Consider the following 27,719-nt stretch of genomic DNA (forward strand, 5'->3'; position numbering starts at 1 on the left):
CAGGCCAAGCAGCATCAGAGGAGCAGGAAAGCTGACGTTTCGGGCTCCTGCTCCTCTGATGCTGCTTGGCCTGCTGTGTTCATCCAGCTCTACACCTTGTTATCATACAATTCTACAACCTTTTTGTGTCAGTATTCTTATTTTGGCTGAAGTATTTCACAAAATCTAATGCAATTAAGTAGAAACTCTATGCCATTGTGTATTTGCTGTTCACAGCAGCTTAGTAGTGTTTTGAGTGTGTCTGTAAAAGGTACACATGTCTGAAGCATAGGTCACAAGCAGTTTTCTGCAGCAGCAATTTTAACTTTCTTTTTCCCAACCCCAACTGAGGCAAATACTTTAGAACTATAGCGCCCTAATGTCGCTCAACAAGACTAAGATCAAACCTGATAAATTCAACATATAATTTGGGGAAAAGTAGTTTTGGTTGAACTATATTTACTTTTTTTCTAGTTTAAAATCATATTCTACTTACAAACTCAGTGAAAAATTGAATAAAAATATTGCTATAATCTGTTTTTTTGTGACAGGTGACATATGTCCTATTGTTTCTGATGCTTGCCAAGACAAACCTTGCCCAAATGACATGCATTGTGTTCAAGGAGGTGTAGGACAAGGACCATATACCTGTCAGTGTCCACCAGGAAATTTGGGAGAATGTTCAGGTAAGAAAGACAGAATAAAGATACCTCCTTGTACATCTCAGCTTAGAAAACATATCAACAGTTAATTCGCATATTTCAATACAGTTCATTAATAAAATGTAAAACCTCAATGTGCATTAGTTAAAATATAATCTTTGTCTGTTATGACCAGGTGAGGAGGGTCAACTTGGCTGTCTGCTCTTAGCTGCCCATCGTAAAACATTTTCATTCATTTTTAAAACACAGCTGTACCTTACCTGACTGAAAATATAGTTTGCTCGTTCACAAGAATCAAATAAGGAGCCAAATACAAGGTCTTGTATTAAAAGAAGACCAACTTTATTACTTGCCAACCTGGTGAAAAATAAAAAAGACACAACACCAAACACACACAAACACAGATATAAATTTAGAAAAGGAGAGTGCTAATACAAAAAGGAATATACAGTTTAAAAGCCTTTTGAGTGTCCTTGACGTATTTGGTTTTAATCTGAGACCGTGATTGTTTTATTGATGCCTTATATCCTTAGATCTTTTTTGAATTCTTGGTGAATGAATGTGTCTCCAATTTGCTTCATCTTTTGATTGTGCCCTTTGAGAGAGACTAAATAGGGAGAGAAAGAGGAAATTTTCTCCAGTTTCACCTACAAATTCATATATTTCTCTGTCGCTCAACCAAAGCAGCTATTTGAAATACAACTTACTGGTGTATTCCTATGCCTGGCTCATTACTTTTCAAGTTGGGTAATTTGGAGGTGTCACTGTTATCTCTACTATTATTACCATGTGTCATTTATCCATAAAAATGTAGATTGGACAGAAGAAGCTGCCTTTGTTTATCTCAGATTCATTTCACAATTGGGTTAAGTTATGGTCAGCTGATTGATGTGACCATTATAGGTCAGCGTCTTTCTTTTCAAAACTATTTTAGTCTATGAAGATTCCAGGTTTTAAATCAGTGATCTGTGATCACAACAGTGACACATCTATCTGAAAGACATTTTCCTATATTTCAAAGCTCGTACAAATCAGGTATGCAAAGATGGTATTAAGCTAGTTAGGAAGATTGATGGAATCTTGCTGTAGATTTTTCTGAATGGAGAACATCAAGAGTTAGGCCTGCTGAGGCTGAGACTGATTATCAACAGTAGTAATGGCTGAAATTACGGAATTGAAATGAAAGTGAAGAGATGATACATTGAATAAACAATGTCAATAATTGTGACCGGGCATTCACATGAAGGCAATGGTTGCACATCTAACAGAAATCTACTGGTGAGGCCACCTCCACTTGACAGACACCCCATCCAACGTATAACAGTCATTAAGCCATTAATTTGCTCAGGGCAAAATTGTGCTCCCATCAAAGTGCTCGTACTACATCTGCAGGAGGTATTGGACAATTAACTGTCTGGCTGTTCTCCAGACCTGACAGAGCCACCTGGAGTGAAGGTCACCAACGAGACAACAAGCAGTCCCTACTGCTGAGGGGCCAAGAGTCTGAACATAAAGTTAAATCCAGGGCCCTGTTGACTCCAGTATCGCTGAAAAGTTGACTTTGTCAGAGCGAGCAAATGGAAACACTTGTAGTGGGAGGGAGTATAGGAGACACCTACCTTTTGAGGAGTCTTAATTGAGCACAGCATTTCTCTAGCAGCTTAAACACTTAGCAACAGCACTGCCACTGAGATTAAAACCCAGTAGCAATGGGAGGAGGCCTTTAATTGGTCACTTAAGGATCTCAGTTGGCCCATAACTGAGTGGGTTATCTGGCTCCTCTGCCACAGATTTAGTCTGACTGACAACTGATCAATAACATGGTATTGCTGGCATAGCACCAAATTTTATTTCCCTTCCCTGTCAATCCACCCCTCAAGGCATCTAAATTTCTAACCTATTTATTAGCTTAATTGATTAAAGATGATATAATTCAAGAAATGGAAATGATCACTGTTAAATTCTGATGCTAATGCTGATAGAAGATCTGTCTCTCATGATAAATGGTACATTTTCCAATGTAAACTATAAAGTATAAATGATAACTAAAAATGCCCATTAGCTGAGAGACAATAAACTGATCACTGATTAGTATTGCAAGATTCAAATAAGTGCTTATTGCAACTCATGGTGAGTAGTTGGCCATGTGTCTATTTTATTTTGTATACAGTTGGTTCTGATATAACGTGAATGTACAAGGCATGATTAATAAGTTTGCGGATGACACTAAAATAGGCAGTGTCATGAACAGTGAGGAAGGTCATCAGAAATTGCAGCAGGATCTTGATCAGCTAGGGAAGTGGGCTGAGAAATGGCAAGTGAAGTTTAATATAGGTAAGTGTGAGGTGTTGCATTTTGGAAAGTCAAATCTAGGCAGGAGTTTCATGGTGAATGGTAGGGCTTTAAAGAGTGTAGTGGAAGAGAGAGACCTTGGAGTTCAGGTGCATGGATCTCTGAAAGTGGAGTCAGGTAGACAGAGCAGTGAAGGCGGCTTTTGGCGCACTGGCCTTCATCAGTCAGGATATTGAGTATAGAAATTGGGAAAATTGGGAAGTTGGTGAGGCCACACTTGGAGTATTGTTTTCAGTTTTGGTCACCTTGCTATAGGAAGGATGTTATTAAACTGGAAAGAATGCAGATAAAATTTACAAGGATCTTACCAGGACTCAAGGGACTGAATTATAGGGAGAGGTTGGACAAAGCTGGGACTTTTGTCTTTAGAGCATAGGAGACCGAGGGGGGATCTTATAGAAGTGTATAAGATCATGAGAGGCATGGATAGGGTGAATGCACTTAGTCTTTTTCCCAGGGTTGGGGAATCTAGGACTAGAGGGCATCAGTTTAAGGTAAGAGGGGAAAGAATACATGGGAACCTGAGGGGCAACTTTTTTACACAGAGGGTGGTATGTATATGGAATGAGCTGCCAGTGAAAGTGGTTGAGGCGGGTGCCTCAACGACATTTAAAGGGCATTTGGACAAATACATGGATAGGAAAGGTTTAGAAGCATATGGGCCAAGTGCAGGAGAATGGACATTTTGGTCAGCATGGACCAGTTTGGGCCAAAGGGCCTGTGTACGTGCTGTAGGACTCTGAGTTCCGCTCTCATGTTATAAGAAAATCGCAAAATAGCTGCGCCATTTAAACTAATGGGGCCGGAATCATGTTATAGCCAATATAGGTAAGGAATGTTTGCATTCTACAAATAGCGGTTTAAATTCTTCAATCGTGTTAAAGCCAATTCACATTGAAGAAACACACATTATAGCAGAACTGACTGCGTACATATGGGAACTTAAATTCTTGGTTGATATTATGTTTATTTGGTTGCAATAGCATCCTTGCATAAGCATGTCATGCTTCAAGTGGCCCCAGTTAAGAAGGGTTTAAAACCTTTGTGTCCTTTCGTCAAATGCCATAATATAGTGATATTATATGAGTTTGTCTCTTAACTCTATATTGTATACTAGCAGTAAGACATAACACACATCCTGCAACTGCCAAGGGTTACACTGTTCAGTTTGACCTACAGTCTAAGCAATAGAAACATTCAACTCCTTTATTTATCTAAAGACTTTAAATTTGTTTAAATTTAGGAAGGAGTATAATCCAAACATATCTAATATTGGAAGTAACTGCACAAAATTAAGGCACTCAAATGAAATAATTGGCTGTTGAGTTTTCAAATAATGTTTTGAACTCCATTCTGTTGAATTTGTCGTTATGTCTAGACGTACAGGACAATAGTTGTTCCTACTGGAGTCCTTGCTAACAGAGTTTTGAGTTACTTAATGCCAACACCGAGATCATGAGCAATTGTTGGCTGCCTTTTCTGTTGCTCGGTGTTGCTCTTTGACCATTCAAGTTGATGGTTCAGTGTGGTTGTCTAATTTGTTGATTTTGTGGTTATATTGTACAAATTGCTCTCGACAGCTGGAGTGAGAAATGCCTACTTTATTTCTGTGGGAGCAGAATGTTCATGGAAACAGACTGGTGCTTACAGAAAGAGGACCATTACGTACAAAATGAGGGGCAAGATAGAGAAAGGAGATTAGCAAGCAAAAAAAAATGAAACTAAGCTGCTATATTCTGAATTAAATACAACATGATTTTAATTTGCAAAGTTAGCTATTGCTAGTTTTGGTTTGTGACTTTAGATTTAACATATTGAAACCTTTTGACAAATAGCGTTTTTTTTTTAAATTGTACAATCGGGGCATTATACTGTTAGGTACAAAAGAAAAGTCAGAAAATATATAACATTTTCAGGATAATTTGTCTTGTCCCAGTGTAATATGAAAACAAGTTGTTCATGAGTGCAATTATCAAGTAATTATGTCTAACACTGGTAAAATGCTGTTTGAGGCTCAAGGTTGGCCACAAAAGTTCCAAAAATGTTGATATTCAAGTAACTTGGGAATTTTGAGCTTCAGGATATGTCTATCCGTTTGATCTACTTATCTCATTTTCTGTCTGTAAATGATCTATTAACTGTAATAACCCTGGTTGGCCTTAAGAAGACAGGACAGATTAGTTTTCCTTTGGCAGAATAACCGTCTGTGCTTTAAATGGAAAATGTCCCTTCTTTTATAAAGCAACCCATCAATATTTCTTTTCATTTCTGTTGAATTCTGCTTTCTTAAAATTATGTAGGTCATAAACCTCAAAAGTAAGATATTTGCTGACATTTGTTCTCTAAATTTAATAATAAATCAATATTTCAATGATAATTGATTATCATTTTTTGCCTACAAAAGTACTGTGTTCCAAAGTAATTTAATAGATTTTGATGTACTTTGGGATGTCCAGATGTGAAAGATGTTTTATAAATATAAGTTAACTCATATTCTAGCTTTATAATAAAAGTATTTGCATGTACTTAAATAAGTTAATTAATGGATTGGTCTAATCGGATCTAATGGTTAGGCGGATTGGCCATGCTAAATTGCCTGTAGTGTTCAGGGAGGTAGAGGGTGTATATTAGGTGGGTCATAGGGGGATGGATCTGGGTGGGATGCTCTGAGGTTCAGTGTGGACTTGTTGGGCCGAAGGACCTGTTTCCACACTGTAGGGATTCTAAATATATTATTTCTACAAAATGAATGAATTTGAGATATTAACCATTCTTAAAAATAAATATGTGAAATGACATTTTCTAATTAATGGATGTGATATAATAAATCCCATAAGTGAATGCCATCTTTTGAATTAGAGTTCAACATTTTCTGTTTCTATTTTCTCCTATCATTTTGTGTTAGTTTATCTTAAGGTTCATTAACAAATTTATGATTGTTTTTGATGACATATTTTCAGTTAATTTGTTCATAGGAAATTATGAACAAAATGGAAAGGTCAAAATCCATGCAAAAGAAAATTAAACATATGGAAAATAGTGTGAAAGCTAGCTTCTTTTCCAATATGACGTGGCTCTGATTTTTCTTGGTTTCTATTTAGTTTCATCACCCAATTAAACAAGAGTATCTGCGATTTTATGGTTGTCCTTTAATAGGTTCTAACTGTACCAGCATTCATATTAGCAGCATTTTGTGTAAGTATATCAAATTGCTCTAGGTTGTCAATGATTTGGTTGCAAGGTGCTTTAAAATAAAACTTGAAGAATAACATTTATAAATAGTGTTATATTTTGTTAAAAGTGCAAAGAAACCTAGTCACATTGTGTAATATAATGTAATATTACAATGCTTTCAAAATAAATGTGTCCATAAGTATTGTATGAGTGCAGTCTAATGTTTCCAAATGCTTTTACTTAATCCATTCAGGTCATGCATCCCTTAGCTTTGCTGGAAACAGCTACATTAAGTATCGGGTGGCAGAGAACAGTAAAAGAGATGAACTGAAATTGGGGCTGCATTTGAGAACACTGCAGAGTAATGGAATAATAATGTATGCTGAAGGAGATTATTGTGTCATCCTAAAGGTAAATTAACTTTATTAACACCAGTGCATTTAATGTTGTTTGTGATCATACAATATTTGGATAGTGTCCTAAATGTGATGGTTGCCTTTTGCATTTCAGTATTTAATTCCTTTCTTTAAGAGTTGATCCGATCTGTAACTCTCCTTATAAGACAGTGTGACTTGTTAAGTAGCTTGCCAGGTAATCAATTTCCAGGACTTTCCTACTTTTAAGCTGGCAGTTGTAATTTATACAGAAACAGCTCAAGTAGTTCTAGAGTCACAATTAATATAATCAAAGTACTCAGGTCTTCTGAGGAAGGGTCACCGGACCCGAAATGTTAACTCTGTTTTTCCTTCACAGATGCTGCCAGACCTGCTGAGCTTTTCCAGCAACTTCTGTTTTTGTTCCTGATTTACAGCATCCGCAGTTCTTTTAGTTTTTACTCTGTCTTCTGTTAATTTAAGATTTGAGAATTTAATTTTGTTAAAGGTAATGTACGAAAATATGATGCAAAATGTAAACATTCTCTAAGAACGTTAATGTGAGCAAGAATATAATTAACTTCTGCACTTTGCATGCATGCCAAATTAAAAATAGTTTCAGATCAGCTAACACTGTCTCTAAAAAAACTGACCACTCAAAAGGTAAAGGGCACACAGCTGAACAGATTTATGATATGGAACACATTCCAGTCCATACAAGATAAGCTAACACTTTAAAAGTCTACCACCCCATGCATTATATGCTAATACGGATCCTCGGGATGAACTCTTGAAACCTTTTACATCATTCAAATTGATGAACCATCCATCTTCGGTCTACCACTGCAGCAGATCTACATGTCATGATCCATGAAATCCAAAGATTTTAGATTTTCAAGTCTATTCATTACCTAACCAACCTTTACTTTTACATCTCTGTTTAGCTGCAAGGTGACTGAATATTGCACAAAAAAGATATCCGGATAAAATTCCTACCCTAGAAGAGCTTAATCCCAAGTTTTCAGGTGGCAAATGTCTTTCCAAGCTTAATGTCAAGAATGGGTATTTGTCCAAACATCTTACCCATAATAATAGGAACTGACAACTTTTAGAGAACTCTTCGGTAGATACTGTTCATTCAGATTACCATTTAGATTATCCATCAGACAGATGTATTCTAACAACAAATGCATCATATCATTAAAAATCTAGTGGGTTCTGTCTGTATCACAGATGACATTGAGTTCTTCAAAAAATTAACATGAGTGTGACACAAACCTCTATCAGCTCATGACAACAGGAGGATAGCGTTGTATTTTTTCAACAATAAAAAGTATTAAATCATAACAAGCAAAATTAATTTCTTCAGTTCAATCTACTTATCAATAGGTATTTGACCTGATCATATCAAAATAAAAAAAATGCAAAAGATGCCTACACAACAAGATGACTTACAAAGGTTTCTCACTTGCCTTAACTTTTTATCCCCATCTAATCCAAATTTTGCAACTAAGACACCTCCTTTTTGAGGTGTTCTTACAAAAACATTCCATGTAGAAGGAAGAGATAGTAAGAACTGCCGATGCTGGAGTCAGAGATAACAGGGTCCTGACCCGAAACGTCAACTTTCCTGCTCCTCTGATGCTGCCTAGCCGGCTGTGCTCCTCCAGTTCCACACAGTGCTACCCATGTGGAAGGAAGTCACCAGTATATTCAACAATCTCTCAAAACTGCTCTGTCAATCAGTAAGTGTATACTTCAATATTATGATCCCACCAAGCTCACCACATTTGAAGATAGATGCATCCCAAATGATGGGTCACTGGACTCAACATTAAATCTTGATTTACTGTCGGACCTAAGTTTCTCCAGCACTTTCTGTTTTTGTTTCAGACCTTGAAGCATGTCCACTACAGAACGGCAAGCCTCGTACATTTGATTCTAAAGTCCTTATGACAGCTCAGGCTACTCCAACATTTAAAGAGAAACTCTTGCTCTAGCTTTCAGGATGCAATAGTTTACCTGTCCAGTAAGCATTTTGTTATTCATACCAAACACAAGCCATTACAAATGATCTGTCAATAACCTCATTTGAGTGCACATCCATGTCTGCAGTGTCTGCTTATGAAGATTCAAGGATGCGGTATAGAAATACAATACCTACCAGGTCCCCAAATGACCATGTTGATGCTCTCAACTGGTAAGCCTCACTAAGAACAAAGACATTCCCTTGCACATACAAGTGAATATTATCAAATATAAATTAGAAGAAAATATTAGCATCAATTTTATACATTTTCTGACATGGGCAAGCAGATCAGATTCAGCAAACTACATCAGATGATGACCAGCCACAGCAGCTGAAGAAGATAATCAACAGGTGAACTGAACACATCCAAAAAGCCCCCGAACTATTATGTTGATACTGATCATTTGGAGATGAAGTAGGACTCTCTGTGCGTGTAATATTCAAGGGCAAGCAAGTTGTAATTCCACACACTCTACGCTAAGACCTCCTATACTATATAGATTCAGGTCACAGGCACATGAAGAGGGAATAAACAAGACTGGTGTGAATCCATATATTGGCCTGGCATTAGTACTAACCTCTATTAACCAATCAAGTCAAAACATATCAATTCCATCAACTGCAATAATTGAGAGAAGCTTTTCATCCACATGAGGTTCCTTTCGAACCCATGGTGCAAGGTACTGGCTGATATTCTCTATGTCAAGGACATTGTTACATTCTGGTAACTATTTCATCACATTTTCTTTTGCATGACAAGTTAAAAATATCACTTAGAGTCATAGAGTCATACAGTTATATACAGCCTGGAAACAGACCCTTCAGTCCAACTTGTCCATGCCAACCAGATATCATCAATTAATCTAGTCTCATTTGCAACATTTGGCCATATCCCTCTTAACCCTTCCTATTCATATATCCATCCAGATGTCTTTTAAATGTTGTATTTGTACCAACCTCCACCACTTCCTTTGGCAGCTCATTCCGTACACCTTCCACCCTCTGTGTGAAAAAGTTGCCTCTTAGGTCCCTTTCTAAATCTTTCCCCTCTCACTTTAAATCTATGCCCTCTAGTTTTGGATTCTCCCAATCCAGGGAAAATACATCATCTATTTATCCTATTCATGCCCCTCATGATATTATAAACACCTGTAATGTCACCCCTCAGCCTCTGATACTCCAGAGAAAATATTCCAGTCTGTTCAGCCTCTCCCTATAGCTCAAGCCCTCCAACCCTGGCAACATCCTCGAAATCTTTTCTGAACCCTTTCAAGTTTCACAATATCCTTCCTGGCCCTGGAGACTAGAATGCATTATTCCCAAATTGGCCTAACCAGTGTCCTGCACAGCTGCAACACGATTTCCCAACTCCCAACCTCAATGCACTGACCAATAAAGGCAAGCACCAAACGCCTTCTTCACTATCCCACATAACCTGCGACTCCCTACTTTCAAGGAACAATGAACCTGTACTCCAAGGTCTCTTTTTCAGCAACTGTTCACAGGGCCTTACCATTAAGTGTAGGCAATGGCCTAGTGGTATTATCGCTGGACTGTTAATCCAGAGACCCAGATAACGTTCTGGGGACCTGGGTTTGAATCCCGCCATGGCAGATGGTGGAATTTGAATTCAATGAAATATCTGGAATTAAGAGTCTAATGATGACCATGAATCCATTGCTGATTGTCGGAAAAACCCATTTGGTTCACTAACGTCCTTTATGGAGGGAAATTGCTATCCTTGCCTGGACTGGCCTACATGTGACTCCAGACCCACAGCAATGTGGTTAACTCTGGACTGCCCTCTGGGCAATTAGGGATGGGCAATAAATGCTGCCTAGCCAGTGATGCCCTCATCTCATTAATGAGTTTAAAAAAAAATATAAGTCCTGCCCTGCTTTGCCTTTCCAAAATGCTGCAACTCACATTTACTTAAACTAAAGTCTATCTCCCACTCCTCTGACCATTGGCCCATCTGATCAAGATCCCATTTTACTCTGAGGTAACTTTCTTCATTGTCTCCTACACCTCCAATTTTGGTGTCATCTGCAAACTTACTAAGCAGTGGACCCAGCACCAATCCTTGTAGCACACCACTGGTCACAGGTCTCCAGTCTGAAAAGAACCCCTCTGCTACAATCCTCTATCTTCTACCTTCGAGTCAGTTCTGTATCCAAATGGCCAGCTTTCCCTGTATTCCAAGTCTGACCTTGCTAAGCAGTTTACCATAAGGAACCGTGTTGAACACCTTACTGAAGTCCATATAGATCACAGCCACCACTCTGCCCTAATCTATCCTCTTTGTTACTTCTTCAAAAAAAAACAATTTAGTGAGACAGGATTTCCCACGCCCAAAGCATGTTGATTATCCCTAATCAGTCCTTGCCTTTCCAAATACATGTAAATCCTGTCCTTCAGGATTCCCTCCAACAACTTGCCCACCACTGATGTCAGGCTCACTGGTCTAATGCTTCCTGGCTTTTCCTTACCACCTTTCTTAAATAGTGGCACCACATTAACCAACCTCCAATCTTCTGGCACCTCACCTGTGACTATTGATGATATGAATATCTCAACAAGGAAAACCAGCAATCACTTCCCTAGCTCCCCACAGAGTTCTAGGGTACACCTGATCAGGTGCTGGGGATTTATCCACCTCTGTGTTTTAAGACATCCAGTACCACCTCTTTTCATGATGTCTCTATTTATTTTCCCACATTCTACATCTTCCATATCCTTCTCTACAGTAAACACTGATGCAAAATACTCGTTTAGTATCTACCCCACCTCCTACAGTTCCACACATAGATGGCCTTTCTGATCTTTAAGGGGCCATATTGTCTCCCCAGGTACCCTTTTGTCATTAATGTTTTTTGTAGAATCCCTTTGGATTCTCCTTAACCCTATTTGCCAAAGCTATCTTGTGTCCCCTTTTTGGCCTCCTGATTTCCCTCTTAAGTATACTCCTACTGCCATTATACTCTTCTAAGAATTCACTTGATCTCTGCTGTCTGTACCTGATACATGCTTCCTTCTTTTTCTTGACCAAAAACCTCAATTTCTCTCGTCATCCAGCATTCTCTACACCTCCCAGCCTTGCCCTTCACCCTAATAGGAACATGCTGTCGCTGGACTCTTGTTATCTCATTTTTGAAGTCTCCCCATTTTCCAGCTGTCCCAGTACCTGCAGACATCTGCTTCCAATCAATTTTGGAGAGTTCTTGCCTAATACCATCAAAATTGGTCTTCCTCCAATTTAGAACTTTAACTTTTAGATCCATTCTATCCTTTTGCATCACTATTTTAAAACTAATAGAATTTTGATTGCTGGTCTCAAAGTGCTCCACCACTGAGACCTCAGTCACCTACCCTGCCTTATTTCCCAAGAGTAGGTCAAGTTTTGCACCTTGTCTAGTAGGTCCATCCAGGTACTGAGTCAGAAAATTTTCTTATTCACATTTAACAAGTTCTTCTCCATCCAAGCCTTTAATGCTATGGCAGTGCCAGTCTATATTTCGAAAGTTAAAATCCCCTACCATTGCCACCCTATTATTCTTAGAGATAACTGAGATCTCCTCACAAATTTGTTTTTCAATTTCCCACTGCCTATTGGAGGTCTGTAGTTTAATCCCAACAGGGTGATCATTCTATTCTTATTTCTCAGTTCTACCAAAATAACTTCACTGGACATATTCCCAGGAATATCCTCCCTAAGTACAGCTGCAATGTTATATCTAATCAAAAATGCCACTCCCCCTCTGCTGCCCCCTTTTCTATCTTTCCTTTTGCATCTATACCCTGGGACATTAAGCTGTCAGTCCTGTCCATCCCTGAGCCACGTCTCTGTAATTGCTATGATATCCCAGTCCTATCGTTGACACATTGGCCACCATATACAGTATGCTTATTGCACCTCAACAAGTTGTGCCCAAGAATTGTCTACAGTACACCATTGTGACTTTCCAAGCATATTGCTTCTTCTTGCTACCCTGAGTTTTGCAGAGTGCACTGTTCATACCATAAAATGCATTATTATTAAACATACAATCAATTTCCAATATTTTTGGATAGCTATGTTCTATTTATGTTCTTCACAGTAGTTTTTTTGTGAGAATGCAAAGAGAATGCTATCATGTGACTTACAAAAGGGATTTTTAACAACTGGAGTACTGAATTGCATTAATATGTTACCACTCAAGCTATCATTGAATCTGATATTGTATCAATTGAATTGTAGGGAAAATTTAAAAAGAGGGTGTAACACTTGCAATGGTGCTTTTACAAACATTTAATGGAGGAAATGAACTTTGTTGCTAAGTTCCTAGTTTAATGGATCATTCAGAATGAAGTGCCTTCAAATTATCTCTAGGACATTGGTGGTCTAGACCTTATTTTCTAAAGATCAAAAATTGCAATAAAGGCTGTGCATCTCAAAATTTGCTTCTATGGGTATTCAGGCTGGAGTAGGTTATAAATTTAAAGGAATAGTGGACAGGCTGGTACTGTAGATCCAACAAAGCAACAGCTAAAGTGATATTATCAGCAGCATTTATGGCAATACATTCAGAGCTAATGCCCTAATAGATAGTGTTTTCTTTCTGGCACTATTACAATTGCTTCCAGAGCGTTAGATGTTCAAGGCTTTCAGTAATAATGCAAGTAGACAGTAAGATTGATCATCACCTACATCTGTTAAGTACATGTACCTAGAAAGGTCTTTCACTTTTATTAAAGACACAAACCACTGTTCAGCTTTGTAAAGCAATGTAATATTAGGTGATTGAAAATGTTAACTTGGTGCTTAATTGCCTTATAGTATTGCAGCCCAAAATTCAGTCATAGAGTCATACAGCATGGAAACAGTCCCTTTGGCAAAACCAGTCCATGTCGAACATGATCACAAACTAAATTAGCCCCACCTGCCTGCTCCTGGCCCATATCCCTCCAAACCTGTTCCATTCATGTACTTATCCAAATGTCTTTTAAACATTGTAATTGTACCCACATCCACCACTTCCTCAGGAAGTTCATTCCACATGCGAACCATAGTTCCATTGTTAACTAGATTCGGCCAACCTATCATCTCTCTAGTATATAGATTCACCCAGTGTAGAAAAGACCGTTCAACCCATTGAGTCTGTTGGTTTCCCTATCATTGAAGGTGGGGATATTTGTAGGACCTACTCCTCCAATGAGTTGTTCAACTGCTCACCACCATCCTTGACTGGATGTGGCAGGATTGCAGTTGCTTGTGGAATCATTTAGCTCTGTCTATTATATACTGTTTATGCTGTTTTGTACACAAGTCATCCCATGTTCTAACTTTACCAGTTTGACACATTTTGCTATGCCTGCCACACTCTCTTGCACTCTTCATTGAACAATTGTTGATCCCCTGCTTCATGGTAATAATGGAGTGGGGAATATGCCAAGCCTTGATGTTGCAGATTATATTTGAGTATAATGCTCTTACTGCTGGTGGTTATAATGGTCATATGGTGCACTGAATATAGCAGTGGTCAGAATAGACAATCTGAAGCAAGTATAGTTCATTTCAGTGTGGAGTGATGCTCTGACTGAACAATTGCACAATCACTTGATTTCCCACTTGCAACCACCATTTCAAACACTGACATTGTGTGCACCCTAGAGGACAGATGAGAAGCGTGATCAGCATGTGGAGAAATAGCAAGCATGAGTATGCTGCAGCTAGGGTGGAAGACAAAAGTAGCACAGGCTTCAGTTCTCCAGAGTTTAAAGAACGTTTTATGAAGTACCACGCAAGAGATTATTGGAGTACATCATGCCTCCTGACATGTTAATTAATATGTTAGCATGGATTGATTGATTAATGAGAACACATCAGAAATAAACAAGTTGTTTTCAAGTTCATAATCTATGCTTAGCAGCATATTGCAACATCAGCACTTGAGCCTCAGCTATTTACAATCTTTATCAATGACACAGATGAAGGAACCAAGTAAAATACTGATGACACAAAGATAAGTGAAAAATAACTGTAAAGGGGATGGAAAGAAAATACAAAAGGATTAGATGGATTAAATAAATGAGAAGAACATGTCAGATAGAATGTCGAGACAAAGTTTCCCAATTGCACAAAGTTAGTTCAAGTGGGTGAGACCAGGATCAATGTGGCAAAATTTTGCAAAAAGAAAGTGGTGAGGTACCTTGAACCATTGCAGTCCATGTGTTGTAGGTAAATACACAATGGCCTAAGGGAGACAATTCCAGGATTTTTACCCAACGATACTGAAGAAATGGCGATATATTTCCAAGTCAGATGGTGAGTTGCTTGGACAGCAACTTTCAGGTGGTGGTGTTTCCATGTATCTGTTGCCTTTGTCCTTCTTGATGGTAGTAGTTGTGGGTTTGGAAGGTGCTGTCTAAGGATTTTCAGTGAATTTCTGCAGTGAATCTTGTAGATAGTACACACTGCTGCTACTGAGCGTCAGTGGTGGAAAGGATGGATACTTCTGGATGTGGTGCCATTCAAGTGGGGTACTTTGCCCTGATGGTGTCAAGCTTTTTGAGTGTTTTTGAAGTTGCACCCATCCAGGCAAGTGGGGAGTATTCATCACATTGCTGACTTGTGCTTTGTAGTTAGTGATCAGGCTTTTGGAGCCAGGAGATAAGCTACTCACTGCAGTATTCCTTGCCTTTTGACCCACAGTTGTAGCCAATGTACTTATATGATGAGTCCAGTTGAATTTCTTGTCAATGGTAATGTCCAGGATGTTAATAGTGAGGGATTCAGTGATGGTAACACCATTGAATGTCAATGGGTGGTGGTTAGATTGGAGAAGGTCATTGCTTGCCATTAAGGGGGAGGTGATGGCCTAGTAGTATTATCACTGGATTGTTAATCCAGAGACCCAGATACTGTTCTGGGGACCCGGGTTCGAATCCTGCCATGACAGATGGTGGAATTTGAATTCAATAAGTATCTGGAATTAAGAGTCTCATGATGATCACAAATCCCATTGCTGATTGTCAGGGAAAAACCCATCTGGTTCACTAATGTCCTTTAGTGGAAACTGCCATCCTTACCTGGTCTGGCCTACATGTGATTCCAGACCTACAGCAATGTGGTTGACTCATAACTGCCCTCTGGGCAATTAAGGGTGGGTAATAAATGCTGTCTGGCCAGCAATGCCTTCATCCTGTGAACAAAAAAAAATTTGTCAGCCTAAGCATGGATCTTGTGGCGCTTGAACATGACTTCCTTCACTGTCTGAGCAGTCACAAAAGGTGCCAAACATTATGCAAAAATCCGCAAACATCCTACTTCTGACCTTATGTTAGAGGGTGAGTCATCAACAAAGCAGCTCAAGATGGTTATGCCTAGGACACTAGCTTGAAGAACTCCTGCAGAGATGTCTTGGAGCTGAGATGACTGATCTCCAACAACCACAATCATCATCTTATGTGCCAGGTATGACTGCAACCAGTAGAGAGTTTGCATCTTGATTCCTGTTGATCCAGTTTTGCTAGGGCTCCTTCATATTACACCCGGGGAAGTGCGGCCTTGATGTCACTCTCACCATGCCTCTGGAATTCAGCATCTTTTTCCTATGTTTTAACCAATGCTGTAATGAGGTCAGGGACTGGGCGGCCTTGACAGGAACCGAAACTGGGTGACAGTGAGCAGGTTAACACTGAGCAAATGCTGCTTAAAAGCACTGTTGATGACACCTTTAATCACTTTACTGATGATCGAGAATGGACTGATGGGACAGTTTGGATTTGTTTTGCTTTTTGGGTACAGGACTTACGAGGGAAATTTTCCGCATTGTCAGGTAGATGCCAGTGTTGTAACTCTCCTGGAAGAGCTTGGCTAGGGAAGCCAAGTTCTGGAGCACAAGTTTTCAGTACGATAGTCAGAATATTGTCAGGGCCCAGAGCCTTTGCAGTATCCACTGCCTACAGCTGTTTCTTGATATCATGTGGGGTGAATTGAATTCACTAATGACTGGCATTTGTGATGTTAGTGATGACTGGAGGAGATGGATCATTCATTTGGCACTTCTGGCTGAAGGTTGGTGCGAAGGTTTCAGCCTTATCACCTTATCTTTTGCATTGATGCGTTAGTCTCTTCCATTATTAAGGATGGAGAGATATATGGAGCCTCGTCCTCCAGGGATTTGTTCAATTGTCCATGACCATTCACAACAGCATGTGACAGGACTATGGAGTTTAGATCTGATCCATTAGTTGTGGGATTGCTTAGTTACGTCTATCATTTGCTGTTTGTGCTATTTGGCACAATGTCATATATTAAAAGTCTCACGTACATAGATTTTGTCCACATCATTGATTCCATTGTGATGTGGTTTGTTATACTTATTGTGTAAGCCTATTCCTCATTATCCTCCTTACGTCAACATTAAACACAGAGATTTTATCTAAATAGATATTATTAAAATTACAAGACCTGGATGCCTGGTGCCTTTGTACCTTCAAGCTAAGTGTTGAAATTCCAGGCCAACACCTTAATTCCTTGATTAGATTCTCAAGCAGCTGGTCGTCTTCAATTATCAGTTCATATCATCCCTTGAGAAAGGAAAATTAAGGGAGAGAAGTTTATCTAGGTAGGAGAATGAAAGTGGACTGAACTATTAGAATAGGCCCTTATCCTCTCCCACTTCTTTTGAACTATCTCCATTCTCCTAAAATGAAAGTTAGAATTGTATTTACATGTTGCCTTCATGATCTCAGGATGTCAGAATGAACCTACAGCCAGTCAAATACTTCTGAAGTTAAAGGCAGGAAATGCAGTAGTTAGTTTGTGCTTGGCAACTTTCTATGAACAGCATTATGATATTGACCAGATAATATCTTTTAGTAATGTTTATTGAGAGATCTGATCTCATTTCATCTTTTTAATCCTCATCCTACTCCTTGTTTCCCCTTTCTCTTCTCTCTTCTTCCCCCATCCTTTGTATGCTTCTTCATCATTTCATTTCTATTTCTTAGTTTCCGTTAATGGATTTATGAAAAGATAATTGTGTTTGACAAACTTGCTGGAGTTTTTGTTCAGGATGTAACTGGTTGAATAAATAAAGAAAAAACTATAAAAATGGTGTATTTGGATTTTCAGAAAGTTTTTGATAAAGTTCCACAAACAAAGTTATTGTGCAAAATGAAAACACATCGGATTGGTGATAATATATTGGCATAGATTGAGAATTAGTTAGCATACAGGAATCAGAGAGTAGGAATAAATGGCCAGTTTCAAAGTGGAAAACAGTGACAAGTGGGATACTGCACAGGTTAGTGCTTGAGCCACACCTATTAACAATATAGATCAATAATTTGGATGAGGAAATTGAGTGCAATATTTTCGAGTTTGCTGCCAACACAAAACTAGGTGGGAGTGGTGAGGAGGACCTAAAGATGCTTCAGGGCAATTTTGACAAGTCGATTGAACAAATACATGGCAACGTGGATAAGTGTGACTTTGCGATAAGAGAAAGCAGAATTGCAGAATAATATTGAAATGATTAAAGAGAGCTGAGCGTTCTTGTATAGAGGTCATTGAAAGCCAGCATGCAAGCACAGCAAGGTGGTAGGGAGGCAAAGGGTACGTTGGCCTTCATTGCAAAAGGGTTTGAGCACGGAGGAACGAAATCTTACAGCAGCTGTACAGGGCTTCAGTGAGAACACATCTGAAAGTATAGTGTTCTGTTTGACCTCCCTTAGTTAAGAAAAAATATACTTGCTGTTGAGACAGTGTAGTGAAGATTCACCAGACTGATTGAATGATTCCTGGGATGGCAAGTTTGTTGTATGGGGAGAGTTTAGGTCAATTGGGCCTACATTAACAGGAGTTTCAAAGAATGAAAGGGGATCTCATTTAGGTGTGTAATATTCTGACAGAGATGGATAAACAGGATGCAGAGATGATGTTTCCCTTGTCCAGAGGTACTGAACAAGAGGACACAAACTCAGGGTATATAGGATAGGCCATTTTGGACTGAAATGAGGATGAAGCTCTTCACTCAGAAGTTGAAGAACCTGTAGAATTATGTAGCACAGAAAACTGAGGAGGCCAAATCTCTCACTATATTTAAGGAAGAGATAGATTTCTATTACCAAAGATGACAAGGGGAGAGTGCGGGAGTATAGTACTTAAGATCAACCATGAACATGCTTGAATAGTGGAACTGTCTCAATGAGTCAAACAGTCTACTTCATAGATCATAGAATCCCTACAGTGTTGAAACAGGCCCTTCGGCCCAACAAGTCCACACTGACCCTTGGAGCATCCGACCCAGACCCATTCCCATATAACCCACCTAAGCTACACATCCCTGAACACTGCAGGCAATTTAGCATGGCCAATCCACATCTTTGGACTGTGGGAGGAAACCCACGCAGACACGGGGAGAATGTGCAAACTCCACACAGACAGTCGCCCGAGGGTGGAATCGAATCCGGGTCCTTGGTGCTGTGAGGCAGCAGTGTTAACCACTGAGCCACTGTGCCGCCCCTGGTCCTGTTTTCTATCTTTCTCAATTTCTGTTTCAACCTTGTTAAAATTTCAATTATTTCCAGAGCAAAACTAAATGCTCAATAATTTCTGAAAGGAATAATTTGCCAACCTTTATAAATTTATAATGATAATGACATAATTTTTGTAAACTAGGTTGATTCTACTAAATGCCGACTAACATGAATTTAACATGTTTGATGCCTGATCTTTCCATACATGCGCAAGTGCAACTGAAATATATTTCCTCGGGAATGAATCTTTCATCTCATGTCGGATTCTGTATGACGTTCAAATCCACACTTTCTTTATTTGCTGGTGAAAGACTTTCATTTTTCTGTTTCGGCTTGTTTTATTTAATACAATTTCTAACATTATGATCACGTATATCACTTTCACTGCTTGTTGTCCTAACAACCTATCTTCACCACACACCACCCACCAATGCTGTATATCAATTTAAAAACAAATCTAAGGTTTTATTCTGGGTAAAAAGCAAAGGTTCATGATTTGACAGAAGATACTTCTGAATTCATAAAACTAGGTTTCAGAGGTGAAATTTCCGTCTTTTCTATTGGAAACTGGAGGTTAAAATGAAGTGACTGAAATACCTGCTCCTTCCCACTCTGTTGAGAATTTAACTAACCAGAGTTTTCTGCCATATTAAGTATTCACCCGAGTCAGGTAGGAGACTTGAATGCATTGACAAATATTAATTGAACACTGATAGTATGCTATCTCAGAGGGAAGTTATGTGTGCAAGCCAACTATTTTGTGACATAAACACAGTGGCTACAAGAGCAGGTCAGAGGCTAGGAATGCTGCAGTGAGTAACTCACCACCTGATTCTGCAAAGCCCATCCCCCATCTACAAGGCACGAGTCAGGAGTGTGATAGAATACTCCCCACTTTCCTGGATGGGTACATCTCCAGCAAAGCTCAAGAAGCAGCCCACTTGACTGGCATCACATTCACAAACATCCACTCTCTCTGCCACCAAAGCTCAGTTGCGACAATGTGTACTGTCTACAAGATGTACTACCAGAGATTCTCAGATAACATCTTCCTAACCCACGTCTACTTCAATCTAGAAGGACAGTACAGCAGATACGTGGGATTGCCACCAAATGAAAGTTTCCCTCCCAGCCACTCACCATCCTGAATTGGAAATATCTCACTGTTCCTTCATTATTGCTGGGTCAAAATCTTGCAATTTCCTCCCTAAGGGCATTGTGGGTCAACCCACAGCAGGTGGATTGCAACAGTTCAGGAAGGCAGCTCACCACCTCCTTCTCAAAGGCAGCTAGAGACAGGCAATAAATGCTTGCCAACCAGCATTGCCCACATCCCACAAATGAATTTTAAAAAAGCTAAAATCTTCATAACAACAACCTGACTAAGGAACAAAGCAGCCCTGTAAAGTGCATTTGTAATAGCTCTTTGTGGGGTCAGGAAAGGCAAGAGGAAACTGTGGGCCTCCTCTGCCCATACCTATAGTACTCCTGCCTAGAGTCCCCATTCCCCGCACTTAATTCAGCCTCCAGGCTATTTCACCTTCAGCCACTTGCTTGCTATTTTGTCTAAATTAGTTTTTTTCAATTCAGTCATGGGATGTGGGCTGCCTTTGTCCTTCTAAGTAGAATTGGTCACGGGTTTGGAAGGTGCTGTCTAAAGACTCTTGATAAATTTCTGCCATGCATCTAGTAGCCAGTACACACTGCTGGTGCTGAGCATCGGTGATGAAGAGAGTGGACGTGATGCCAATCAAGTGGGCTGCTTTGTCCTGCATGTGTTAAGCATCTTAACTGTTCTTGGAACTGCATTTGTCCAAGCAAATGGGGAGTATTCCATCACACTTCTGACTTATGCCTTATAGATGGTGGCCAGGCTTTGAAGAGTCAGGAAGTGAGTAATTTGGTGCAGCAGTGATAGCCTCTGGGCTGCTGTCATAGCCAAAACATTTATATGCTTAGTCCAGATGTGTTTCTGGTCAATGGTAAAAGGCTAACCGCCAGCATGTTAATAGTGGAGAATTGTGTGATGATAACACTACAGAATATCAAGGGAGCATGGTTAGGTTCTCTCTTGTTTGAGAGGGTCATTGTCTGGCAAGTATGTTCCTACTTTTCAGCCCAAGCCTGGATTTTGTCCAGATCTTGCTGCATTTGGACATGAACTGCTTCAGAATCTGATGAGTCATGATAGGTGCTGAACATCGTGCAATCATCAGTGAAAATCCCCATTTCTGACCTTGTGGCGAAGGGAAGGCCATTGATGTAGTTGGGAAGTCAGTCAGCAGCATGCTAATAAGACCATTAAGGACAAATGAGCATATCACTGCCATTGCTAGAATGGCAACTCAGTAAGCCACTTTACTATGTGCAAGTTAAAATCTATCTCAAAACATGGCACACACATTAGTGTGAATTTTGGTGCCTGTGGGAGATCAGGATTACAATATAGAACCATTACAGCTAGTTTGGCACTAAGGGACAGCAGTGCAGGGAAGTCTCAATCATGATGCGTGCAACATGTGGAAAGTGAACCTTCATTGATCCTCAGGATAGCTGAGACAACATGTTTTGACAATAGGATCTTGATTAGAGTATTTCTGCCTCTTGAAAAATGCTTAAATTGCACACTAACAGAAGGTAAGAAGCTTCTGCATAACATTCTCCAGAATATGAAGCATAGCGACCAAGTTCAGTTCAGACAGATATATAAATACACAACGTGATGACAATGCAGTGACAACAGAGAAAAGAAAGATTCACAGGCGGAGCAAACCTCTGAGTATTTATACTGGTAGCTCTGATTTGGAAGACATATATTTGGGGTGAACATCTATAAATGATTTTAGAATAGAAATAATTATTTGGTTTTAGAGATGCAAGCAAGATGTTTTAAACCTTAGGATATTGCTGGATTACTTACTTAAATGTGGAGAAGTGCACTTAGCACACCAAACCACTGGCACTTCATACACTGCTTCCACCCTACTGAATGTTGTATCCAGTGTCATTATGTAAACATGGCAGTTCAATATAACACAATATTGAAAAAATGCAGCCACTTTGTGTTATGTATGGCTTTCTGATTTCTTCTGCATGCTAGTCGTTAGGAATGTTGTATTCATAGGCAAACAACCTAACTACTGCTCCCCCATCCCCACCCTCCATCCAACCACTGCACAATCATTAAATGTTTCCAGGTATCACTGCTATTTAAAATTCCTGCGAAATGTGGGTGGCCAACCGGCTGTATGTTCCTAATATGCCGACTGTTGCTTTCAAAGACAGTCTTGTCCTGAGCTCTCTCAAAACACATTGTTTCCTTCATTGCACTATTGACTTACACACCTGCAACAGCCTTGAGAATCTTCCCACCTGTGTTCTGACAAATCTTCAGCTTCCATTTGATAATAGCTTCCAGGAGCTAATGAATGAAATGAAGAATAATGTCTACAGGAAAAGTATGCATAGAAACTTGACTTAAGAGGTAAAGAGATGCTGAATCTAGTGAGAATTTTATTTTGGATTTGATATCAATCCCTAAGCAAATATCAGGAATTGAACTGTTAGACATCCTACAGTCGTGTAATTAGCTTTTATGTTCCTTGATTCTGGTTGGTAGCTTGTGAAGGCAACTGTTTACAGTTGTAAGCACTTCAGTTTTCATAATATTAAATAATATTGCAATTTGGTCAATATTATTTATTTAAATTTCTGGTCCCTAGCATACAGAATTTAATTGCATGTTTGTATTACAATATTTAGTTTCAGAACACATCAGAGATTTACATCAAATGCAGTGGGATAATGTAAATTTGACATCCTATACAAAGATGCCAGAAATAAATTTCTGAAGCAGCTGTTATACACTAATGATGTTTTCCAACAGCTGCTTGCCTTTCATCTTAATTTTCCATAATCCTTCTATCTAATCTGCAGGCAATATATCCTAGCCTGAGTACTATAGCATGATATATTTGTTGAGACTGTAGAAGAATCAATTGATGTCTATGCCGCTACCTTTATCATATCATCATATCCGCATACTACTGCAGAAGTGTATTTGATTGATTTGAAATTATGCAGATGGTGGAAACTTACTAATGAATTTAAGCAGGATAATTAAAAGTGAATTTGCTTTCGTTCCACTGGATTTATTAAAGCGTATTTGATGAAAGCTTTTTTTAAGGATGGCATGCCTCAGTTTCAAAGGATATGAGCCCTGAAAATATTCTGCTAATAGCCATGTCCTAGGCCAATCTGTTCCAGTACATCTACAATACTGTCATCTACCTAGTAATGTAGAATAATGTCCAGGGATCGATAAAAAGCAAGGCAACCCCTTTTAGGCCCTTTGCACATTGGTGGTGTTCCTACTTCTGGATCAGAACGTATGGGTCCAAGTCTAACTGAGCCAATCGCTGTCCCGTCAGTCTACTCTCAATCTTCAGAAAAGTAATGGAAGAGGTCATCAACAGTGCTTTTAAGCAGTAATTGCTCAACTGACGGATGCTACTCTGCCTTCCCCTTTTCTCTTTGGAAATTTACTGATACATATGCCCTGAAATATTTAATTCTCCTGATTTCTTGATAGCCATATCTCAATAATCCCACTATGAGACATTCACAATTCATATGTGACATTTGTAAATGTAGGACACTGGAATAATTTGAACTGTTGAATTAATGTTCAGATTGACTTTATTTATTTGCCAATTTTGCATGTTTTATTGTAAAAAAGCAAAGAGATCATTAAACAGCTTTCAGGCCGTCATTATTATGCTCAGCAGTTTGCAAGTCATAAGCATGACTGTTCTGAAATCCATCTTGGGAAACTATCATTATGACAGAGTCAGAAGACAGAGGAAGCACGCACAGTTTCATCCATAATTGATTAAAAGAAACCTGAAGTAAGCAATTGAAAAAAACTTTAAAATCATTAAAAATATGAAAACTCATCAGCGGTACTCTAAATCTTTCATTGACTGCCTTTGAATGATTCTAATGTGTCATATTTTCCCCCTCCAAAGGGATATGGGCAATGGCAAGGAAGCTGAGAAAATATACTAAGAATGTAAAAATGAGAATCTCAACCATGGAAAAAGGTTTCCTGATAACCCCTTTAATGTGTAAAAGATGACTTTAGAATCTCGCTATTGTGCTCCAGCTACTTTATTTACCATGCATTTGTATTACATTATTAGCACAACTGGCCACATTTCTATGCCACTTTCAATTCTCCCCTTTTCCTTGAGAGAAACTGAAATGGCACAATTTCTTGACTTGTCAGAGCAGGTACCTGGTGGCTACAGCTTGCCAGTCTTCACCACAATGTCCCTGCATGTTCCATAGAAAACAACCTCATCCACTCTTTGCCATTGCAAGTGACATCAACAAACCACCAGCCTCACCTCTTCATCAAGCCTGCTCTCGGTCCAACTCTCACACCACTTCAGCCCTTCAGGACTTAACTTTGGAGCTCGGGAACAATCAGTACTTGCATGCTTCTACCAGGTTGCTTTGTGCACAGGGACATTACATGCATTTCAAGCATTTAAATAGGATGCATCTAATGGTTCTTATTTGATTGCTTATCACTTACTTATTTTACCATTTACTTGAATGCTGTCAGCCTTTGTATCTTGCACTTTTTTTTTTAGCACGATGGGGGCAACCTGTCACATAAAGAACATTGAATTGTCAAGGGGGTGAACATACCAGTGTTGGCCACTGTACTATCTACAGCAAGTGCCAATAGCTTACACAACAAACACACTGCATGTGTTTCAAACAAATGACCATATCTGAAAGTCAAAAGGAAGTAGCCCTTGCTGTGGTCAAGGGGTCCACAGTCAGTCAGGTATTTTATCCCAGCAGAGTCCAGGTCTCTGTTTCCTTGCAGTACGAAGGTTGGACCATAGTCAATTCTATATATCAAGTGCAACCATTCCAGGGATTATGTGTATGTCAGCCGGGGGCTGCAGACACATCATAGAATCATAGAATCCCTCCAGCGTTGAAGCAGGCCATCTGGCTGCATCTCCCCTGGATACTATGGGAAATTTAGCACGGCCAATCCACCTAACCTGCACACTTTGAGACTGTGGGATGAAACAAGAGCACCCAGAGGAAACACATACAGAGAACGTGTAAACTCCCCACATAGACAGTTGCCCAAGGCTAGAATTGAACTTGGGTCCCCAGCATTGTTAGGAAGCTGTGCTAACCACTGAGCCATCGTGCTGTGCCCTAGTTTGGAGGGTGCTGGGTGACCAATTTTTCTTATAATAAAATAAAAAGGGCGATTGAGTATGATGAAAGTGGGTGGAAGTGCTGTCACGTAAGAGCAGGAGAGGCAATGAGGTTTCGCCAGTGAGTAAATTGGAAGTGCAGGGGGCAGAAAGGGTGAATGGTTTTGGAGGATGTCGTGGGTGAGAACCATCTATGATCCATTCAATACGGAGAATTGTAGACCGTGATCCTTAGCGGAATGTGTTTGTAGTGTCAGATTTCGTGATTGGTTGCCCTGTGAATGTGAGGTAGCAGAGGGATGATGGTGGCACTTATTCTTGCAGAGCACAGAACTTCATTGGCTTTGCTCGGACACTGTGGTGCATTCCTTTTTACTTATAATGCAGCACTGACCTGGACTACTACCTGGATCTAGGCTCACTGTAACTGATACTGTGGTTTCCTGTAGTGATCAGCTCATTTCCAACAGAAGGTCAGTGAAACGGTATCACATGTCCCAATAGCCTTGGAAGCACCTGTTCCCTCAGTCACTGCTGCAGGTGTTGGATCAGCCTTTTTGAGAGTAAACCCATGGAAAGCAATTGGCCCAGGTGGAATCCATGTCTATGCACTCAGATGCTGCACATACCAGTTGGCGGGAGAATTCACTGACATCTTTAACCTCTTTACTTTGATCTGGAGTCCCCATCTGCATCAAGAAGACCACCATCAGCTCAGTACCAAAGAAAACTCATGCAGCATGCCTCAATGACTACCACCTGGTGGCTGTGACCTCCATAATTATGAAGTGCTTTGAGAGGTTAGTCATGGCTTATATCAACTCTAGCCTCCCAGCCTGCCTTGATCTCTTGCAATTCACCTACCATCGCATGGTGCATGGTAGATGCTATCTCCCTGGCCCTACGCTCATCCCTGGGAACATCTGGATGACAAGGATTTCTACTTAAGGTTCCTGTGCATTGACTACAGCTCTGCCTTCAACACTGTGATTCCAATCAAGCTAATCTCCAAACTCCAAGACCTAGGTTTCTGCCCAACCCTTTGCAACTGGATCCTTGACTTCCTGACCCACAGACTACAATCAGTGAGAATAGGCAACAGTACCTCCTCCACACAGCAATCCTCAACAGCAGTGCCCTACAAGGCTGCGTACTCAGCCCCTTAATATATTCGCTGTACACTCATGACTGTGTGGCTAAATTTCATCCTAACTCCAACTACAAGTGTGCTGACGACACTCCCATTGTAGGCCGAATCTCAAATAACAACAAGACGGAATACAGGAAAGAGAGTGAGTGCTTGGTGGTGTGGTATAAAGATAACAATCTCTCCCTCACCATAACAAAAGAGCTGGTCACTGACTTCAGGAAGCAAGGTGGAAGGCACTCCCCCGCTCCTTTCTACATCAATGGAGCTGAGATGGAAGTGGTCGAGAGTTGTCAAGTTTCTAAGAGTGGCAATCACCAACAATCTGTTCTGGTCCACCCACGTTGATGCAACCGTCAAGGAAGCACAACCATGCTGCTACTTCCTCAGGAGGCTCAGGAAATTAGGCATGCAAAACTGGCGGAACAGCCGGTAGTTCCCCTTGTTAAGAGAGATGCTCCTTCCTCCTCTTATACCTATTCTCTATGCCTGTTCATGCACTGGTATGAATCTAGGGACATTTGCATCTTTTGTGATTTGTGCCCGTTTCTCATGCATGCCGCAGACAGTTTGTGTTGGCAACATATACACCATGGGAAGTATCGCAGATGAACCGGATCACAATTCCACACTTTTTTCTACCAGTCTTCTTTCGGCAGGTGATCAGGTGCAGGAGCCTTGGCTTTTCACAATCACCAGGTGTGTCGAGCACTTTACGCCCAGTGAAGTACTCCTGCAGCGTAAGTGCTACTATAATGTAAGAAATGCCCATTTGTGCACTGTAGGCTCTCACAAACAGCAATGTAATTATTATCAGATTTGTTTATTGTCTTGTCAGTTGAGGGTTAAATACTGGCCCAGGACACTTGGGATAATTTCTCTGCTCCTCTTCAAAATAGAATCTTTTACATCCACACAAGCAGGCAGATGGGAGCTAGGGTTAACCTCTCATCTGAAAGGTGACACCTTCAACAGGGCAACACTCCCACAACATTCAATCAGAGTGGGACTTGATCTCAGAACCTTCTGATCCTGAGGCAGGAACGCTACCACTGAATCACAGCTGCTGCACAAACTAATGGCACTGCCACCAACTGTGACACCCCTGTGACTACCCCGAGATTGGATGTGAAGATTTAAATATGGGACCTTCCAGTCTGTTGTTGTCAACCGTTGACTGAGGTCTATAAAATCATGAGAGTCATAGATAAGGTAGATATCCGACAGATT

At 40.0% G+C, this 27,719-nt stretch overlaps 1 protein-coding gene across 5 annotated transcripts in view; it reads left to right on the plus strand.

The window, feature by feature from the left end:
• Positions 1-27,719, plus strand: part of fat3a (FAT atypical cadherin 3a) — a 689,153-nt gene that overhangs the window by 624,756 nt on the left and 36,678 nt on the right. For all 5 annotated transcript variants that reach the window (XM_048598158.1, XM_048598163.1, XM_048598159.1 and 2 more), the window contains 2 exons: positions 531-665; positions 6,421-6,578. In XM_048598158.1, the coding sequence (XP_048454115.1) occupies positions 531-665; positions 6,421-6,578 (293 nt within the window). The remainder of the gene's footprint in view (positions 1-530; positions 666-6,420; positions 6,579-27,719) is intronic.

This window comes from Rhincodon typus, chromosome 6, assembly GCF_021869965.1.
Source record: "Rhincodon typus isolate 14 chromosome 6, sRhiTyp1.1, whole genome shotgun sequence".
NCBI lineage: Eukaryota > Metazoa > Chordata > Chondrichthyes > Orectolobiformes > Rhincodontidae > Rhincodon > Rhincodon typus.